Below are 21518 nucleotides of genomic sequence, written 5' to 3'. Positions count from 1 at the left end.
AGATGGGTTTGTAGCAAATAGTCAAAAAGGCAAGGTGTGTAAATTATTAAAGTCATTATATGACCTAAAACAAGCTCCTAAGCAGTGGCATGAGAAGTTCAACAGAACTCTAACATCTGCTAGCTTTGTTGTGAATGAAACTGACAAATGTGTGTACTATCGTTATGGTGGAGTGAAGGAGTTATTTTATACTTATATGTTGATGACATACTGATGTTTGGATCCAGCCTCAAAGTGATTGAGGAGGTGAAGGAATTTTTATCTAATAATTTTGAAATGAAAGATTTAGGAGAGGCTGGTGTTATTCTTAATATCAAGCTTCTGAGAGAAGGTGATTGTGGGGTAACTCTGTTACAATCCCACTATGTGGAAAAGGTGCTGAGTCGCTTTGAGTTTAGTGATTGTGAACCTGCTCCTACACCTTATGACCCTAGTGTGCTATTGAGAAAAAAATCGAAGAATAGCAAGGGATCAATTGAGATATTCCTATATCATTGGTTCGCTCATGTATCTTGCTAGTGCAACAAGGCCTGGCATCTTATTTGCTGTGTGCAAGCTGAGCCGGTTTGTGTCAAACCCGGGAGATGATCACTGGTGTGCTCTTGAAAGAGTGATGCGCTATTTAAAAGGCACTATGAGCTATGGTATTCGTTATACCGAACACCCGAAGGTGCTGGAAGACTATTGTGATGCCAATTGGATCTCTGATGCTGATGAGCTTTATGCCACAAGTGGATATGTGTTTTTGTTTGGAGGTGTTGTTGTTTCCTGTAAGTCTTGCAAGCAGACTATCTTAACGAAGTCTACAATGGAAGCAGAACTCACAGCATTAGACATCGCTGGCTCTGAGGCCGAGTGGCTTCGTGATCTTCTTATGGATTTACCGGTTGTTGAAAAACCCATACCGACTATTTCTATGAACTGCGATAACCAGACTGTGATTACGAAGGTTAACACTTATAAGGATAACATGAAGTCCACAAGGCATGTTAAGAGACGACTAAAATCTGTCAAAAAATTGAGAAACTTCGGAGTAATAACGTTGGACTATGTTCACACGTCTAACAATCTAGCAGATCAATTCACTAAGGGTTTGTCACGCAAATGTGATAGAAAGTGCATCGAGAGAGATGGGTTTGAGACACACATGAAATTTAGTAACATGTTCTATGTGATTGGAGATCCCGTGAAGTAGGATGATGAAACAAGCTAGTAGTAAAATATGAGGAAAGATCCTTAGTAAGACTCATTCATAATGCATATCTTTCCTTTCTGTAAAGCAGGTTAGTTTTTACCTTAATGTGTTCCAAGTGGCTTGCTAAAGCAAAGATATTGTCCTACAGAACATCTTTTGAGGAACACACCTATATGAGTTAGACTGCTGGTCACAGTCTATGAGATTTGAGTGATCTCTAAATACTCATGAAAGGCACTGGAGTATGACTTATATGCTTCAAATAGAGGGGATACCTTTTACAACCTAGTATCAGCTAAGAACTTTAGTGACATTCACCTCATACAAAACTGTCAACTTAAGGATTAGTCTAATGTTCAGTTGTGACTGAGTGAAACTATTGCTCTAGATGGATGTTCAACTTAACGGTCTCCATCGAAACATTGGTATATAAAATAAATGTGGTTTCTGAGACGACTTTGTTACAAACCCTAGAGTTTAATGGGGATTGTTGGATATATTATGGGCTTGGCCCGTATAATATTTAATAAATCAAATAAAACTCTATGGTCTATAACATTGAGCGTTGTATGGTTTAATACCGTATTGGATTTTGACTGAACGCTGACTTAGCTTATTTGGTTGAAAATTATCCATCTTAATTGAGAAGCTGAGAAAAGGAGACAGAAGTGCCACGCGCGCGCGCCGCCGTCGGCCGGGCCGGGCCGTGGGCGTGGAAGGCAGGCGGACGGGCGGACATGGCCAGATTTTGTCACTTAATCCTCATAATTACGGGAGTTTCTCTCTTTTATGGTGGGGGCGAGTTGATTGCATCAGTTACCGTCTCTGGTTTTCCCCGTCCCGTATCTTTGCGCGCACGGAGCAACGGGAGAGCAGGTGCCTCCGGAACCCTCGTTCGTTTGCGAACCTTGCACGGGGTGTGCGGCGATTAGGTTTTTAGGGGGCGATTCCGCGACTGCTCGTCCACGTCGCAGATGTCTTCTTCCTGGTGATCGCTCGAGGATAAGCAATGTGTCTTCTTCTTGGTGACCGTTCATAGGACTGCACTGCGAACACCTTTCTGCATCAACTGTGGTCCACGACTTCGAGCAACGCACTATGTCTGGTGCGAATGGAGCCTCCGATGCACTCGGCATGAGACCCTCCGCTGGGTACACTCTTAACTCTGTGATTACTGTACTTTGCGTACTTACTGTATTGATGTGTATGTAATACTTATATGTTGTAGCGTTTGTTAGTGATATACACATATACATATATGTCGTCACGAATCCACTGATGTTTTATTTCTGGATTAAATTGACCATAAAAATACCTAATTATCTAATACGTGGTGCTCCTAAATGGCGAAGGCGCTAAAGAGAACTGCCACTGCAAACCCTCTCCAGCTGCCATCTGCCACGGCAAAATGGTGATTCAGCGGGTACTTAATTTGGCACGGAAAATATGACGGCCCGTCCGGCGTCCGTCCGGCCAGCAGCAGCTCAGGTCAAGAGCTGAAGAGCAGGAGCAGTGGCGTGGCCTGTGGAGTGGACTGGTGTTTGCCGGCCAGACTTGCGTTCGGGCTCTGAAAAGCCCCTTAACTTTTGGGTGTGGCTCGAAATTTCACGCGGCCACTCGGCCAGGATCAGGGTCCTGTGCGAGAGATCACCGTCATCATCACCTCGCCAGAGCGCAGCAACCAGCAATGCAATGCATTGTTTGTAGCAGCAGCAGCAGCAAGAGGGAGGGAGAGACAGAGAGATAAGAATAGGCATCATTGCAGCAGAACAGAGTTATTCCCTGCAAATGGGCGAGACCATGATTCCAGCGAGGGGGGTTCACATGTTACCACTAGCTAGTCTGGTCCGCGGACGACGCAGCACTGCAGCCGAACCACCGGGCGGGACGGTGAAAGGAGCTAGCGAGGGAGATGGATCTGCTGCATTCTGCGGTCTGCGGACGAGCTAATCATGCCGTCGCTCGTTGCATCAATCAGATTCGCGCTTTACTTTACATCTGGCGATCGTTTAGGGTTAGGCCCTGGTTTCGTCAGGTAATCACTGCCCTTGATCCAACCAATGCAGTGCCTAATCATCTCGAGCTCCAGGATTACTCATTCATTCACCCGTTCTCCTTCTCAAAAGTTGCACACGTAATGATAGATGATTAGCTTTGTCAAAAGGGAGAAAACAACAATTGGTGTCGCTTTCATGACAGGTAACCGTAAAACTTTGGCTAGAATATTATGCTAAAACGTTAGTATGGCTGAACAACAATGTGAAACCAGATGATTCCGGAGACATACAGTTATCTTTTTTAGGGGAAAAAAAAGGTGACCGCTACTTGTACTAAGGAGTAGCTTGAGCGTGTACGTACTGGTTGAGGATCGCGGGTTGATTAAGACCGTGACGGCACGTCACATGGCGCCATCTTTTTTTAATGCATGCCGCGGCGAACACGGTCAGCCCGCCCGGGGAAGGTACACGTACATACTCTCGTTGGTCTCCTCCCCAACCCCTCCTAATTCCCCTCCCCCCACCAGTCAGGAACCATCTTCGTCTTCCTCCTCCACCTCTCCATCGAGATCGCTCTCATCTCATGGCGGTCTCAAGAGTGGGGTGGTTAGCGTTAGCTACTTCGCTTCCATCCAGGAATCAATCCGATCCGAAGCCGGTAGGCGACTGCCACCGTACCGCCGATCGCTTTCGACTTTTTTTTGTAGCAAGCGATCCATCTTTCCCTTGCAGTCGCCGTCGATCGCTTCCTCTGAAGCGCCTCGATCGCTCTGCGCTCACCCAATTTGTATGCATATATATCATACGTATGCATAGCAGTTTGGTGAGCGACGGTTGGGACCGGTGGAGCAACTAAATTCGTAGCCAGTCTCGACGGTTGTGACCGGACACCGGAGGGGAGAAACAAACTTGGCGCCGGAAATCTCGCCGCCAATCGCTGCCGGCCCGCCGCCGGTGGGGATTACTTGTTTGCATGCACTCATGTTTGGGACCGGGGCCCCGGGATTACGCACCAAAAACGGAGTCGTCCATCGGCGAGCTCGACGACAGCAACTGCAGCTTCGACTCGTGCACAGTGCCGGAGAGCACTAGTAGCTAGCTAGAGAACAAGCAGGAGCTGCTTTGCTTTGGCATTGAAATTGCACGGTTGCACCATGCGTTTCTCTTTCTCTCTCTGGGTACGACAGTGTATCTATGAGGGAAGGCATTATTTCATTTGCACGTCTAAATCGTGTGTGAGAACTCAAGAATCTAGTGAGTGAGATCAAGCCGAAGCAAGATGATGAGGTTTTTAATGTACAAAGGGGAGGGGCTACGATAACTGCCTCTGCAAAGAAGTGATTAATAAGTAACAAAAGGTATAAAGGCTAATCAGACCTTTGTTTGTCATGCTCATGCATGGCGGATTTGGCTTGGTTCGTCTCCGTAGCCCCCGTATGGCACGCACAGCTCACAGGACGACAAAGCCACCGAGGCGCACGCAGCATGCATCCCTACTCCGATGTACAAATCCACGGATCCAGGCCCTCGCCTCGTCCCGGCCTTCCGGCAGCAGCACCAGCGACGCCGTCCGGTGGTTTGTCGGCGCTGGCCGCGCCCGATGACGAGGTGGCCGCGCCGGCGGCGTGGGAGGAGTAGTTCAGCTTGCAGCTGCCGCCCGAAGCGCCGGCCGCGACCACGCCCGACAGCTCGTCGCCGCCGTGGCCGTGGACGTCGTCGCTCCTTGAGTGGTGCAAGTGCAGGCCCTCGGAGCCCAAGAGTCCGCCGTGGGTGAGGCCGAGGCTGCCGCTGCCGCCGACGCTGGCCAGGAAATCCGATGGCGACGGCGCTGGATGGTGCAGCCTCGACGACGCCTGCCCAAACCCGCCCGCCGCCGCGCCGAAAATGGACTGCGACGACGGCTGCGAGGAGAGGAGGTTCTGGAAGGAGAGGTAGCTGCTGGGGTCCTGCTGCAGCCGGAGAAGCGCCGAGGACGTCAGCTGCTGGAAGGTGTCGCCCGCCGCTCCGGCTGCCGCTGTCGGCGCGACGACAGGGTTGGACGCCGGTGCTGCTGCGGTGGCGGCTGTGCCCGTGGCGGCATTGGCATTGGCGACGCCGATGTTGGATGAGGACGGCGTGGACGACGACGTCGTCGTGAAGGGCGGGAAACTGGAGGAGGGCACGGCCGTCGGGAGCTTGTGCGGGAAGGGGTGCAGGAGGTACGGCGGCAGCGAGGCCGTGGCGTCCGCGGCGGCGGAGCGCAGGGAGGACGACGGCGGGGGGAAGATGTGGTCGAAGCGGGTGCGGAGCGACGCGGCGGGGCCCCCCACCCCGACCCCGACGCCCGCGGCGAAGGGCGGGGACGGGATGCCCGTGAACTCCTGCACCATGGCGCGGAAGTTGGAGGTGTCGGTAGTGAGCACCGTCGTGGGCGCCCGCCGCGAAGCGCGCGTCCGCTTCCGCGACCCCCTCGGTGGCTGCGCCGCCGGCGCGGGCGCGCCGCCCATCGCCGCCCCCTGCCCCTGCGCTGCCGCCACGGTCGTGTCAGCAGCCTGCTGGCGCCCGCCCACGACCGAGTCGGGTTGCCCGACGCGCGGAGACGAGGAGGAGGACAGCCCCGAGGCGCCGGGGAACGACCCCGATGACCAGGCACCCGCCTGCTGCTGCGGAGGCGGCGCGGACGTCAACTCTTGCAGGCCGAAGTAGGAGCCATGGAGCGAGAACGCGGCGGCCGAGGGGGACGGAGACGGTCGGAGCAGTGCGGAGAGCGGGGAGGAGTCGACGCCCCCTCCACCCCGCGAGTCGAACTCGTCGTCGCCGCCGCTAGACGACTGGAGGCTCCCGCTGTTGCCGGAGTCCATCACGACGCCACCGCCACCGCCACCGCCACCGCCACCGCAGACCCACCAACCCTCCCCAGTTCCCCTCCTCCTCTCCTGCCCCGCTTCCCGGTGGTGCAACTCCCCAGAAACAACCAACTACCACCACCACAAGCAGCTAAAAAGGCCGGATCTTCCACTCCGGGACTCGCTGATCCAGGAGGGACGAGTGGCAGACGCAGAAAGAGGGGAAGCTTTGCGTCGGACCGGCGATGCGGTATAAAAAGGGCAGATCGATGAGGAGGGAAGAGAGAGGAGGAGGTGTCGAGGGGAGCTGGGGAGGGGAGGAGACGGCGGCTGCTTCGGAGCACGTTCCCGCAAAAGGGACGGCGACTGACTGACGGCTCGGGGGAGGGCCGGGCCCGGAGGAAGCTATCGTTGGTTTGGTCTGGTTTGTTGCTGTGCGCGAGTGCGACCTGGCTGGCCGCGGCCGGGGACCCGGGAGTGCGAGGGCGTGCGTGGTGGAATTTTATTTTAATTTTAAAACTTTTTGAAAACTAATTTTAAATCTAACATGGTCGATTTTTTTTAAACTAACATTTTTTACCGCGTCTATTGTCCTGACACGGTCAAATGCCTGTGCCGCGCCATATATGGTGGCGCGGCATAGGGCTGGCGTGGCGACGACCGGAATCGCTGGCCGCTGACGGGGCAGGGCCTGCCACGCCATCGACCTTGGCGCGGCAGTGACGCGCCTTGATCCGTGGCACGGCAGAGCCGAATAAAACCCCACGGCCAGTCCCGCCTGCCCGAGCAGCAAGCCCGCCTGGCCGCCGTGCCCGCCGCTCGTCCGGCGGTACCTGAACGGTTTAATCGGAACGCGTCGCACCGATAGTGGGAGTTATTCTAAGCATTGTTCGACGTAAAATCAATAGTGGATTTGTTTATGTCTTTTGTTAAATTAGTTTCATGGCTGAATAGAGAATTTGATAAGGCAATGATTTTTTTCGGTCTTTCATAATACGGTTAACCACCATGTTAACTAATCGATTACGAAAAATTGGATCGGATTGAAACGAATATTTTTTAAGGGAACTTATTTCTTGGGCTTTTGACCCCATATTGTAGGATCGGCGGCGACGCGACCATGGACCCCGGCTTCCTCGACCCCTCGCGCAAGACGTCGGGCACCGAACTAGTTGTTACTTAATCTCACCGGCAGTGCTGCCGCGACGCATAGAAACGAATATGAAGCAAATAAATGAAGTCCGTGCGCAAGTTGACAAGCTGCCACATAACATTTTCATTGGTTTGACATAAATTTGACATAACATAACCAAATAACCCCACAAGTTTCGGACGCCAATATTCGTTTGATCTAACAAACTAAGACCCAAGAGTGTAAGGATCCCTCGGACGCCTCTGTCTCTTCGGATTTGTTGGCAACACATTGGGAGTGTAGCCAAGTCGGTATGGTCGCGTCGACGGTGCGTACGGCTCGTACCCTGCAAGTATATGATACACACGATTACTCCACCTCAAGAATAGGGTATAACGGGTGCTGCGTAGGAGGGGTCATCCTGTTACAAATTGATAAACAAAGCGTTAGAGTATTCAAATTAACAAAATTCAAATTAATATTATGTAGCATTACAAATTTTGAACTACTTGTTATGTAATATGAAAACACATGTATATATTCAAAGTAAAATTAACAGACATATCACGCACTAGTAACATAAATAACTTCACTAGGAATATAAGCATTTGACGAAATTTTATGAAGTCATCAAAATCGACGTATCACACATTAGTAAGTACCGACATTTGTAAACTAGTATCTATACCCAAAATCCCTAACTAAATAACTAACTATAAACTAAATAATAAATACCTAATCAATCCCTAAACCCAAAATTCTAACCTCAAACCTAAAAACTACCTACGTAAATCACAAACAAATTTACTAACCTAACTATCCTAAATCACCAACTATCATAAATCAATAACAATCATAAAACCCTAACTATCCTATATTACTAATTATCCTAAAACAATAATAATCAAAATAACATGAAATCGAGAGGGAGGTACCTTAGGAACGGGCGGCCTTGATGCGCCGGCGTTTGTGGCGTGGCCGGCGCGGGCGCTAGTGGCGGGGCGTGTGCGGCTGGCGGCGGCAATGCGGGCAGGGGCGCTGCGCGGCGGCGGGCGGGCGGGCAGGGGTGCGTGCGGGCGGGGGACTCGCTCGCGATATTTATTTGGCCCCGCCCCGCCATGCTCAGTGGCGCGGCATTGCCGCGTCAAGATCGGTGGCGCGGCAGACCCTGCCCCGTCAGCGGTCAGCGATTCCGGTCGCCGCCACGTCAGCCCTCTGCCGCGCCACCATTCATGACGCGGCATAGACATTTGGCCGCGCCAGGGCAATAGGCGCGGCCAAAAGTGTTAGTTAAAAAAAAAACCCGACCGTGTTAGATTTAAAATTAGTTTTTAAAAAGTGTTAAAATTTAAAAAAAACGCTTGGTGTCCAGGGCTCCAGGCTTGGTGAACAGCGTCGCTAGTCGCCGGGGGAAAAGGAAAAGGAGAGGAGGAAAAAGGCTGCGTGCGCGGCAGCTGACGACGGGCCCACTGGCAGCGATCCACAGGCTTGTTCCGTCTACTCTGCGCCACCGCCAGTTTGTCCCCGGGCCTCCGTCGACCGGATAATGTAGCTAGCTTGCAGTGCCCACCCGTTGGTTTCGCTGAAATTTAGCTTAGGTTAATAATGTTAATTTGCTGAAAAGTACTGCCGAGAAATACCTGTGCTGCTAGGCAAACATTAGCTCGACAAAAAGTTCAAACTGGGATCCTAATGCTAAGTTCAAACTGGGATCCTAATGCCTTGATAGGATTAGCGTAGAGAGGTTCGTCCCCTAGTTCTAGAGTCTCCCTTCGATGAGATTCCGGCTGTTTCTTTTCTACCGTGGAGGAAAGATCACTAGCTGCAACTGCAAACGAGCTTTGTATGCCATCAAAATCTCAATGGTTCTTGTCCATGGTGGACGTATGTGCATACTATACTCTCTCATGATGAGTCACTATTTTTTTTAAAAAGAAACATGATGAGTAACAGTTGGTACCGACCAAGATATGTTTTTTTTTTCTCTCTCATTACCATATACTCCCTCCGTTCATAAAGAACGCAATGATGCGATCCGTGTCAGTCAATCTGACTCAATTTGACCAAGTTTATAATAAATAGTATTAATATTTATACCTTTAAATAAATTTATAATAAAAATATTTTATAAACTAATTTAATGGTACTTATTTATATCATGAATATTAGTGCTTTTATATAAATTTACCAAAGTTTATATTTTTTGACTCGTCGAAAAGCGAGAATTGCGTTCTTTTGTGGACAGAGGTAGTACTATCCTTCTTGACCTCCCTCTATGTTAGTAAACATATATCATCCAAGCCTCGGGGTTTCAATGTTATAAATTATTTATTTAAAGAAAAATACCATGTTATAAAAAAACCTTTTGTTTCTTATGAGGAATGCTAATCAATTTAGGGATCGTTCACTTCTATAAAGGTGAAGGTTGATACGCTGTTGGTATATTATTTTACTAAGGTCACTTTAACTCGACGCCGTAGCCACGCTAGCAAGTTTTAGCAGAACGACCCATACTATTAGCACAGACGCCACAGCCCTTTAGGGCTCTATGCTCCATCGCTGGGCCCTCGAAACTGTTACATGCAATGACTTTAATGATGGCCACATTGAGATTACCATTGCAGGAATTGATTTGATTAGTAGGAGGTCAATTTGTGGTTACTATTTACAAAGGCCGATAAGGGTGCTCATAGACACTCCTCATGGTGATATATTAACTCTGGGTTGTCAATCTCATAGCCGATGGCCGTGGATATAAAATTAGGCTTCCGACATAATTAATTAACGGTTGGAGGTGCTAAATTCTGTAGCATGTGTTGTACCTAACAATTTAACGCCGATATTCTTTCATCGATCCATATACTTTTTGGTATGATCCTAAAACGTTGAATTGTGTGCCATGTCTAAGATTTTTGGGTGGTTAGCGGATTTGGTATAAGAACTATACTCTTGTTTTAGTGTTCTATGAGACTCCATGTATCTCTGAGCGTCAGTTGCTTTGACTAAAATCACTAGAGAACAATATGCTAAAAGGATTTAGATAGAATATTATACTTTTTTATTTCAGATTTTTACTCTTATATACACTTAAAAATAAAGTTTAACTGTTACCGGCGCCAGCACGGGCGGAGCAGCGGCGGCGCGTGGCGCGGGAGGACACCAACAGCACGAGGCCCTGCATGCAGCACCAACGCGGGCGGAGCAGCGCAGCGGTGGCGCGCAGCGGCGTATAGTACGGAGAGCTGTGCCCTTGTGGCCCGGCCCATGAGGAGAGATGGAATTTTTATTTAAGCCGATAGATTCTGTTTGAACGGTGGATAGGAGGCTGAAAGGTACTCGGTGGCTCCGGTGAGGCGGCGACCGATGGATGCGGTGTTGCTCCATGCACTGCCGCTCTGCGTTTTGGTGGCAGGCAGCCCCTGTCGCTGAACCGATCGTACGCAGCGCCAGACCGGGCGCCCGGCGACGGCGACTATTCCCTTCTGTGTTCTCCCCCACCCAGCCTGTCCCCCCTCGGGGTTGGCACGCCGTACGGACGCTGGTACCGCGCCGCGCGCGCCTGCCCTACTCAGCACTCACACGGACCTGGGCCGGTGCGTGCGCCGTGCGGCTACGGTATGTTGTTGAGCCCGCCGCGCGCCCAGCGGCGGTAGTGACCAGTGGCTTACGCGGAGGAAGCCGTACGCGGCGGGCGGCTCTTCAGGACCGGCGTGAATGGCAACGGGACGGACGCCGGACGGCGTGAACAGTTGGCGTGAATGTGCGCTGCTGCCCGGCGAAGGCACGTCGGCAATCGACAACAGCGTGTGCCATTGCAAGTACCATGTGCTTTAAACAGGGGCGTAAATAAATAAATGTGATCTGCGACACGACTGAAGTACGGGAAGGAGTAAAGTCCAGTTTAGCATTCAACTCTGTGTGAGCAGGCAGTGGGCTACAATCGGAATGAAGCTCCCTGGCAGTGCTAGGTGAACGTGCCAACAAACAAAAAGTGAGGTGAACGTGTCAACAGACAAAAAGTGAAAGTTTGGATCAATGACTGCTGATTGTGTTTTTTTACATGTTATTCACAGCGTGGGTTATAAAATTTTAATTATAAATTCTAGTATTTCCGAGATAGTTGTTGATATAATTATGGAATTTAGAGACGCTATATTTTTTCAGAATGAATTTCCTATAAAAAAATGCACCTACCACGACTGGTCATGATTTATAATTTTCAATGAGCATGAAAATTTTACTCCGATAGAACAAATTGAGGAACCCTATATGCAAAATCCTGAGGAGGATGGCACTATGGTCACTAGAAAAACTAAGAGACAGAGGACTGCAAAGTCTTTTGGTGATGACTATATTATTTACCTTGTGGATGACACACCAACGACCATTGAAGAGGCATATTCCTCTCCTGATGTTGACTTATGAAAGAAAGCAGTACGGAGTGAGATGGATTCTATTATGTCTAATGGAACTTGAAAAATAGTTGATCGTCCTTATGGATGCAAGCATATAGGGTGCAAATGGGTGTTCAAGAAAAAGCTTAGGCATAATGGTACTATCGAGAGGTACAAGACAAGACTTGTGGCCAAGGGTTATACTCAAAAGAAATATGATGATTTCTTTGATACTTATTCACCGGTTGTCCGATTGACTACAATTCGAGTTTTGCTTTTCCGGCAGCCTCTTGTGGTCTTATCGTTCATCAAATTGACGTTAAGACAGCTTTCCTAAACGGAGAGTTAGAGAAGGAGATCTATATGGATCAGCCAGATGGGTTTGTAGCAAATAGTCAAAAAGGCAAGGTGTGTAAATTATTAAAGTCATTATATGACCTAAAACAAGCTCCTAAGCAGTGGCATGAGAAGTTCAACAGAACTCTAACATCTGCTAGCTTTGTTGTGAATGAAACTGACAAATGTGTGTACTATCGTTATGGTGGAGTGAAGGAGTTATTTTATACTTATATGTTGATGACATACTGATGTTTGGATCCAGCCTCAAAGTGATTGAGGAGGTGAAGGAATTTTTATCTAATAATTTTGAAATGAAAGATTTAGGAGAGGCTGGTGTTATTCTTAATATCAAGCTTCTGAGAGAAGGTGATTGTGGGGTAACTCTGTTACAATCCCACTATGTGGAAAAGGTGCTGAGTCGCTTTGAGTTTAGTGATTGTGAACCTGCTCCTACACCTTATGACCCTAGTGTGCTATTGAGAAAAAAATCGAAGAATAGCAAGGGATCAATTGAGATATTCCTATATCATTGGTTCGCTCATGTATCTTGCTAGTGCAACAAGGCCTGGCATCTTATTTGCTGTGTGCAAGCTGAGCCGGTTTGTGTCAAACCCGGGAGATGATCACTGGTGTGCTCTTGAAAGAGTGATGCGCTATTTAAAAGGCACTATGAGCTATGGTATTCGTTATACCGAACACCCGAAGGTGCTGGAAGACTATTGTGATGCCAATTGGATCTCTGATGCTGATGAGCTTTATGCCACAAGTGGATATGTGTTTTTGTTTGGAGGTGTTGTTGTTTCCTGTAAGTCTTGCAAGCAGACTATCTTAACGAAGTCTACAATGGAAGCAGAACTCACAGCATTAGACATCGCTGGCTCTGAGGCCGAGTGGCTTCGTGATCTTCTTATGGATTTACCGGTTGTTGAAAAACCCATACCGACTATTTCTATGAACTGCGATAACCAGACTGTGATTACGAAGGTTAACACTTATAAGGATAACATGAAGTCCACAAGGCATGTTAAGAGACGACTAAAATCTGTCAAAAAATTGAGAAACTTCGGAGTAATAACGTTGGACTATGTTCACACGTCTAACAATCTAGCAGATCAATTCACTAAGGGTTTGTCACGCAAATGTGATAGAAAGTGCATCGAGAGAGATGGGTTTGAGACACACATGAAATTTAGTAACATGTTCTATGTGATTGGAGATCCCGTGAAGTAGGATGATGAAACAAGCTAGTAGTAAAATATGAGGAAAGATCCTTAGTAAGACTCATTCATAATGCATATCTTTCCTTTCTGTAAAGCAGGTTAGTTTTTACCTTAATGTGTTCCAAGTGGCTTGCTAAAGCAAAGATATTGTCCTACAGAACATCTTTTGAGGAACACACCTATATGAGTTAGACTGCTGGTCACAGTCTATGAGATTTGAGTGATCTCTAAATACTCATGAAAGGCACTGGAGTATGACTTATATGCTTCAAATAGAGGGGATACCTTTTACAACCTAGTATCAGCTAAGAACTTTAGTGACATTCACCTCATACAAAACTGTCAACTTAAGGATTAGTCTAATGTTCAGTTGTGACTGAGTGAAACTATTGCTCTAGATGGATGTTCAACTTAACGGTCTCCATCGAAACATTGGTATATAAAATAAATGTGGTTTCTGAGACGACTTTGTTACAAACCCTAGAGTTTAATGGGGATTGTTGGATATATTATGGGCTTGGCCCGTATAATATTTAATAAATCAAATAAAACTCTATGGTCTATAACATTGAGCGTTGTATGGTTTAATACCGTATTGGATTTTGACTGAACGCTGACTTAGCTTATTTGGTTGAAAATTATCCATCTTAATTGAGAAGCTGAGAAAAGGAGACAGAAGTGCCACGCGCGCGCGCCGCCGTCGGCCGGGCCGGGCCGTGGGCGTGGAAGGCAGGCGGACGGGCGGACATGGCCAGATTTTGTCACTTAATCCTCATAATTACGGGAGTTTCTCTCTTTTATGGTGGGGGCGAGTTGATTGCATCAGTTACCGTCTCTGGTTTTCCCCGTCCCGTATCTTTGCGCGCACGGAGCAACGGGAGAGCAGGTGCCTCCGGAACCCTCGTTCGTTTGCGAACCTTGCACGGGGTGTGCGGCGATTAGGTTTTTAGGGGGCGATTCCGCGACTGCTCGTCCACGTCGCAGATGTCTTCTTCCTGGTGATCGCTCGAGGATAAGCAATGTGTCTTCTTCTTGGTGACCGTTCATAGGACTGCACTGCGAACACCTTTCTGCATCAACTGTGGTCCACGACTTCGAGCAACGCACTATGTCTGGTGCGAATGGAGCCTCCGATGCACTCGGCATGAGACCCTCCGCTGGGTACACTCTTAACTCTGTGATTACTGTACTTTGCGTACTTACTGTATTGATGTGTATGTAATACTTATATGTTGTAGCGTTTGTTAGTGATATACACATATACATATATGTCGTCACGAATCCACTGATGTTTTATTTCTGGATTAAATTGACCATAAAAATACCTAATTATCTAATACGTGGTGCTCCTAAATGGCGAAGGCGCTAAAGAGAACTGCCACTGCAAACCCTCTCCAGCTGCCATCTGCCACGGCAAAATGGTGATTCAGCGGGTACTTAATTTGGCACGGAAAATATGACGGCCCGTCCGGCGTCCGTCCGGCCAGCAGCAGCTCAGGTCAAGAGCTGAAGAGCAGGAGCAGTGGCGTGGCCTGTGGAGTGGACTGGTGTTTGCCGGCCAGACTTGCGTTCGGGCTCTGAAAAGCCCCTTAACTTTTGGGTGTGGCTCGAAATTTCACGCGGCCACTCGGCCAGGATCAGGGTCCTGTGCGAGAGATCACCGTCATCATCACCTCGCCAGAGCGCAGCAACCAGCAATGCAATGCATTGTTTGTAGCAGCAGCAGCAGCAAGAGGGAGGGAGAGACAGAGAGATAAGAATAGGCATCATTGCAGCAGAACAGAGTTATTCCCTGCAAATGGGCGAGACCATGATTCCAGCGAGGGGGGTTCACATGTTACCACTAGCTAGTCTGGTCCGCGGACGACGCAGCACTGCAGCCGAACCACCGGGCGGGACGGTGAAAGGAGCTAGCGAGGGAGATGGATCTGCTGCATTCTGCGGTCTGCGGACGAGCTAATCATGCCGTCGCTCGTTGCATCAATCAGATTCGCGCTTTACTTTACATCTGGCGATCGTTTAGGGTTAGGCCCTGGTTTCGTCAGGTAATCACTGCCCTTGATCCAACCAATGCAGTGCCTAATCATCTCGAGCTCCAGGATTACTCATTCATTCACCCGTTCTCCTTCTCAAAAGTTGCACACGTAATGATAGATGATTAGCTTTGTCAAAAGGGAGAAAACAACAATTGGTGTCGCTTTCATGACAGGTAACCGTAAAACTTTGGCTAGAATATTATGCTAAAACGTTAGTATGGCTGAACAACAATGTGAAACCAGATGATTCCGGAGACATACAGTTATCTTTTTTAGGGGAAAAAAAAGGTGACCGCTACTTGTACTAAGGAGTAGCTTGAGCGTGTACGTACTGGTTGAGGATCGCGGGTTGATTAAGACCGTGACGGCACGTCACATGGCGCCATCTTTTTTTAATGCATGCCGCGGCGAACACGGTCAGCCCGCCCGGGGAAGGTACACGTACATACTCTCGTTGGTCTCCTCCCCAACCCCTCCTAATTCCCCTCCCCCCACCAGTCAGGAACCATCTTCGTCTTCCTCCTCCACCTCTCCATCGAGATCGCTCTCATCTCATGGCGGTCTCAAGAGTGGGGTGGTTAGCGTTAGCTACTTCGCTTCCATCCAGGAATCAATCCGATCCGAAGCCGGTAGGCGACTGCCACCGTACCGCCGATCGCTTTCGACTTTTTTTTGTAGCAAGCGATCCATCTTTCCCTTGCAGTCGCCGTCGATCGCTTCCTCTGAAGCGCCTCGATCGCTCTGCGCTCACCCAATTTGTATGCATATATATCATACGTATGCATAGCAGTTTGGTGAGCGACGGTTGGGACCGGTGGAGCAACTAAATTCGTAGCCAGTCTCGACGGTTGTGACCGGACACCGGAGGGGAGAAACAAACTTGGCGCCGGAAATCTCGCCGCCAATCGCTGCCGGCCCGCCGCCGGTGGGGATTACTTGTTTGCATGCACTCATGTTTGGGACCGGGGCCCCGGGATTACGCACCAAAAACGGAGTCGTCCATCGGCGAGCTCGACGACAGCAACTGCAGCTTCGACTCGTGCACAGTGCCGGAGAGCACTAGTAGCTAGCTAGAGAACAAGCAGGAGCTGCTTTGCTTTGGCATTGAAATTGCACGGTTGCACCATGCGTTTCTCTTTCTCTCTCTGGGTACGACAGTGTATCTATGAGGGAAGGCATTATTTCATTTGCACGTCTAAATCGTGTGTGAGAACTCAAGAATCTAGTGAGTGAGATCAAGCCGAAGCAAGATGATGAGGTTTTTAATGTACAAAGGGGAGGGGCTACGATAACTGCCTCTGCAAAGAAGTGATTAATAAGTAACAAAAGGTATAAAGGCTAATCAGACCTTTGTTTGTCATGCTCATGCATGGCGGATTTGGCTTGGTTCGTCTCCGTAGCCCCCGTATGGCACGCACAGCTCACAGGACGACAAAGCCACCGAGGCGCACGCAGCATGCATCCCTACTCCGATGTACAAATCCACGGATCCAGGCCCTCGCCTCGTCCCGGCCTTCCGGCAGCAGCACCAGCGACGCCGTCCGGTGGTTTGTCGGCGCTGGCCGCGCCCGATGACGAGGTGGCCGCGCCGGCGGCGTGGGAGGAGTAGTTCAGCTTGCAGCTGCCGCCCGAAGCGCCGGCCGCGACCACGCCCGACAGCTCGTCGCCGCCGTGGCCGTGGACGTCGTCGCTCCTTGAGTGGTGCAAGTGCAGGCCCTCGGAGCCCAAGAGTCCGCCGTGGGTGAGGCCGAGGCTGCCGCTGCCGCCGACGCTGGCCAGGAAATCCGATGGCGACGGCGCTGGATGGTGCAGCCTCGACGACGCCTGCCCAAACCCGCCCGCCGCCGCGCCGAAAATGGACTGCGACGACGGCTGCGAGGAGAGGAGGTTCTGGAAGGAGAGGTAGCTGCTGGGGTCCTGCTGCAGCCGGAGAAGCGCCGAGGACGTCAGCTGCTGGAAGGTGTCGCCCGCCGCTCCGGCTGCCGCTGTCGGCGCGACGACAGGGTTGGACGCCGGTGCTGCTGCGGTGGCGGCTGTGCCCGTGGCGGCATTGGCATTGGCGACGCCGATGTTGGATGAGGACGGCGTGGACGACGACGTCGTCGTGAAGGGCGGGAAACTGGAGGAGGGCACGGCCGTCGGGAGCTTGTGCGGGAAGGGGTGCAGGAGGTACGGCGGCAGCGAGGCCGTGGCGTCCGCGGCGGCGGAGCGCAGGGAGGACGACGGCGGGGGGAAGATGTGGTCGAAGCGGGTGCGGAGCGACGCGGCGGGGCCCCCCACCCCGACCCCGACGCCCGCGGCGAAGGGCGGGGACGGGATGCCCGTGAACTCCTGCACCATGGCGCGGAAGTTGGAGGTGTCGGTAGTGAGCACCGTCGTGGGCGCCCGCCGCGAAGCGCGCGTCCGCTTCCGCGACCCCCTCGGTGGCTGCGCCGCCGGCGCGGGCGCGCCGCCCATCGCCGCCCCCTGCCCCTGCGCTGCCGCCACGGTCGTGTCAGCAGCCTGCTGGCGCCCGCCCACGACCGAGTCGGGTTGCCCGACGCGCGGAGACGAGGAGGAGGACAGCCCCGAGGCGCCGGGGAACGACCCCGATGACCAGGCACCCGCCTGCTGCTGCGGAGGCGGCGCGGACGTCAACTCTTGCAGGCCGAAGTAGGAGCCATGGAGCGAGAACGCGGCGGCCGAGGGGGACGGAGACGGTCGGAGCAGTGCGGAGAGCGGGGAGGAGTCGACGCCCCCTCCACCCCGCGAGTCGAACTCGTCGTCGCCGCCGCTAGACGACTGGAGGCTCCCGCTGTTGCCGGAGTCCATCACGACGCCACCGCCACCGCCACCGCCACCGCCACCGCAGACCCACCAACCCTCCCCAGTTCCCCTCCTCCTCTCCTGCCCCGCTTCCCGGTGGTGCAACTCCCCAGAAACAACCAACTACCACCACCACAAGCAGCTAAAAAGGCCGGATCTTCCACTCCGGGACTCGCTGATCCAGGAGGGACGAGTGGCAGACGCAGAAAGAGGGGAAGCTTTGCGTCGGACCGGCGATGCGGTATAAAAAGGGCAGATCGATGAGGAGGGAAGAGAGAGGAGGAGGTGTCGAGGGGAGCTGGGGAGGGGAGGAGACGGCGGCTGCTTCGGAGCACGTTCCCGCAAAAGGGACGGCGACTGACTGACGGCTCGGGGGAGGGCCGGGCCCGGAGGAAGCTATCGTTGGTTTGGTCTGGTTTGTTGCTGTGCGCGAGTGCGACCTGGCTGGCCGCGGCCGGGGACCCGGGAGTGCGAGGGCGTGCGTGGTGGAATTTTATTTTAATTTTAAAACTTTTTGAAAACTAATTTTAAATCTAACATGGTCGATTTTTTTTAAACTAACATTTTTTACCGCGTCTATTGTCCTGACACGGTCAAATGCCTGTGCCGCGCCATATATGGTGGCGCGGCATAGGGCTGGCGTGGCGACGACCGGAATCGCTGGCCGCTGACGGGGCAGGGCCTGCCACGCCATCGACCTTGGCGCGGCAGTGACGCGCCTTGATCCGTGGCACGGCAGAGCCGAATAAAACCCCACGGCCAGTCCCGCCTGCCCGAGCAGCAAGCCCGCCTGGCCGCCGTGCCCGCCGCTCGTCCGGCGGTACCTGAACGGTTTAATCGGAACGCGTCGCACCGATAGTGGGAGTTATTCTAAGCATTGTTCGACGTAAAATCAATAGTGGATTTGTTTATGTCTTTTGTTAAATTAGTTTCATGGCTGAATAGAGAATTTGATAAGGCAATGATTTTTTTCGGTCTTTCATAATACGGTTAACCACCATGTTAACTAATCGATTACGAAAAATTGGATCGGATTGAAACGAATATTTTTTAAGGGAACTTATTTCTTGGGCTTTTGACCCCATATTGTAGGATCGGCGGCGACGCGACCATGGACCCCGGCTTCCTCGACCCCTCGCGCAAGACGTCGGGCACCGAACTAGTTGTTACTTAATCTCACCGGCAGTGCTGCCGCGACGCATAGAAACGAATATGAAGCAAATAAATGAAGTCCGTGCGCAAGTTGACAAGCTGCCACATAACATTTTCATTGGTTTGACATAAATTTGACATAACATAACCAAATAACCCCACAAGTTTCGGACGCCAATATTCGTTTGATCTAACAAACTAAGACCCAAGAGTGTAAGGATCCCTCGGACGCCTCTGTCTCTTCGGATTTGTTGGCAACACATTGGGAGTGTAGCCAAGTCGGTATGGTCGCGTCGACGGTGCGTACGGCTCGTACCCTGCAAGTATATGATACACACGATTACTCCACCTCAAGAATAGGGTATAACGGGTGCTGCGTAGGAGGGGTCATCCTGTTACAAATTGATAAACAAAGCGTTAGAGTATTCAAATTAACAAAATTCAAATTAATATTATGTAGCATTACAAATTTTGAACTACTTGTTATGTAATATGAAAACACATGTATATATTCAAAGTAAAATTAACAGACATATCACGCACTAGTAACATAAATAACTTCACTAGGAATATAAGCATTTGACGAAATTTTATGAAGTCATCAAAATCGACGTATCACACATTAGTAAGTACCGACATTTGTAAACTAGTATCTATACCCAAAATCCCTAACTAAATAACTAACTATAAACTAAATAATAAATACCTAATCAATCCCTAAACCCAAAATTCTAACCTCAAACCTAAAAACTACCTACGTAAATCACAAACAAATTTACTAACCTAACTATCCTAAATCACCAACTATCATAAATCAATAACAATCATAAAACCCTAACTATCCTATATTACTAATTATCCTAAAACAATAATAATCAAAATAACATGAAATCGAGAGGGAGGTACCTTAGGAACGGGCGGCCTTGATGCGCCGGCGTTTGTGGCGTGGCCGGCGCGGGCGCTAGTGGCGGGGCGTGTGCGGCTGGCGGCGGCAATGCGGGCAGGGGCGCTGCGCGGCGGCGGGCGGGCGGGCAGGGGTGCGTGCGGGCGGGGGACTCGCTCGCGATATTTATTTGGCCCCGCCCCGCCATGCTCAGTGGCGCGGCATTGCCGCGTCAAGATCGGTGGCGCGGCAGACCCTGCCCCGTCAGCGGTCAGCGATTCCGGTCGCCGCCACGTCAGCCCTCTGCCGCGCCACCATTCATGACGCGGCATAGACATTTGGCCGCGCCAGGGCAATAGGCGCGGCCAAAAGTGTTAGTTAAAAAAAAAACCCGACCGTGTTAGATTTAAAATTAGTTTTTAAAAAGTGTTAAAATTTAAAAAAAACGCTTGGTGTCCAGGGCTCCAGGCTTGGTGAACAGCGTCGCTAGTCGCCGGGGGAAAAGGAAAAGGAGAGGAGGAAAAAGGCTGCGTGCGCGGCAGCTGACGACGGGCCCACTGGCAGCGATCCACAGGCTTGTTCCGTCTACTCTGCGCCACCGCCAGTTTGTCCCCGGGCCTCCGTCGACCGGATAATGTAGCTAGCTTGCAGTGCCCACCCGTTGGTTTCGCTGAAATTTAGCTTAGGTTAATAATGTTAATTTGCTGAAAAGTACTGCCGAGAAATACCTGTGCTGCTAGGCAAACATTAGCTCGACAAAAAGTTCAAACTGGGATCCTAATGCTAAGTTCAAACTGGGATCCTAATGCCTTGATAGGATTAGCGTAGAGAGGTTCGTCCCCTAGTTCTAGAGTCTCCCTTCGATGAGATTCCGGCTGTTTCTTTTCTACCGTGGAGGAAAGATCACTAGCTGCAACTGCAAACGAGCTTTGTATGCCATCAAAATCTCAATGGTTCTTGTCCATGGTGGACGTATGTGCATACTATACTCTCTCATGATGAGTCACTATTTTTTTTAAAAAGAAACATGATGAGTAACAGTTGGTACCGACCAAGATATGTTTTTTTTTCTCTCTCATTACCATATACTCCCTCCGTTCATAAAAGAACGCAATGATGCGATCCGTGTCAGTCAATCTGACTCAAATTTGACCAAGTTTATAATAAATAGTATTAATATTTATACCTTTAAATAAATTTATAATAAAAATATATTTTATAAACTAATTTAATGGTACTTATTTATATCATGAATATTAGTGCTTTTTATATAAATTTAACCAAAGTTTATATTTTTTGACTCGTCGAAAAGCGAGAATTGCGTTCTTTTGTGGACAGAGGTAGTACTATCCTTCTTGACCTCCCTCTATGTTAGTAAACATATATCATCCAAGCCTCGGGGTTTCAATGTTATAAATTATTTATTTAAAGAAAAATACCATGTTATAAAAAAACCTTTTGTTTTCTTATGAGGAATGCTAATCAATTTAGGGATCGTTCACTTCTATAAAGGTGAAGGTTGATACGCTGTTGGTATAGT

General features: G+C 50.1%; 2 protein-coding genes across 2 annotated transcripts; both read right to left on the bottom strand.

Moving 5' to 3' along the window:
- Positions 1 to 4387: 4387 nt before the first annotated feature.
- Positions 4388 to 6491, bottom strand: LOC136551690 (uncharacterized). Its single transcript, XM_066543233.1, has one exon. The coding sequence runs from the start codon at positions 6030 to 6032 to the stop codon at positions 4686 to 4688; it is 1347 nt and encodes a 448-aa protein (XP_066399330.1). The 5' UTR covers positions 6033 to 6491; the 3' UTR covers positions 4388 to 4685.
- Positions 6492 to 16304: 9813 nt separating this feature from the next.
- Positions 16305 to 18416, bottom strand: LOC136551689 (uncharacterized). The gene has a single exon (XM_066543232.1). It carries the CDS (start codon positions 17947 to 17949, stop codon positions 16603 to 16605), a length of 1347 nt encoding a protein of 448 aa, XP_066399329.1. The 5' UTR covers positions 17950 to 18416; the 3' UTR covers positions 16305 to 16602.
- Between the last annotated feature and the right edge of the window lie 3102 nt (positions 18417 to 21518).

This window comes from Miscanthus floridulus, chromosome 4, assembly GCF_019320115.1.
Source record: "Miscanthus floridulus cultivar M001 chromosome 4, ASM1932011v1, whole genome shotgun sequence".
NCBI classification, from domain to species: Eukaryota; Viridiplantae; Streptophyta; class Magnoliopsida; order Poales; family Poaceae; genus Miscanthus; species Miscanthus floridulus.
Note: the sequence above shows the minus strand (reverse complement) of the source record. Positions and strands in the feature narration are given on the sequence as shown.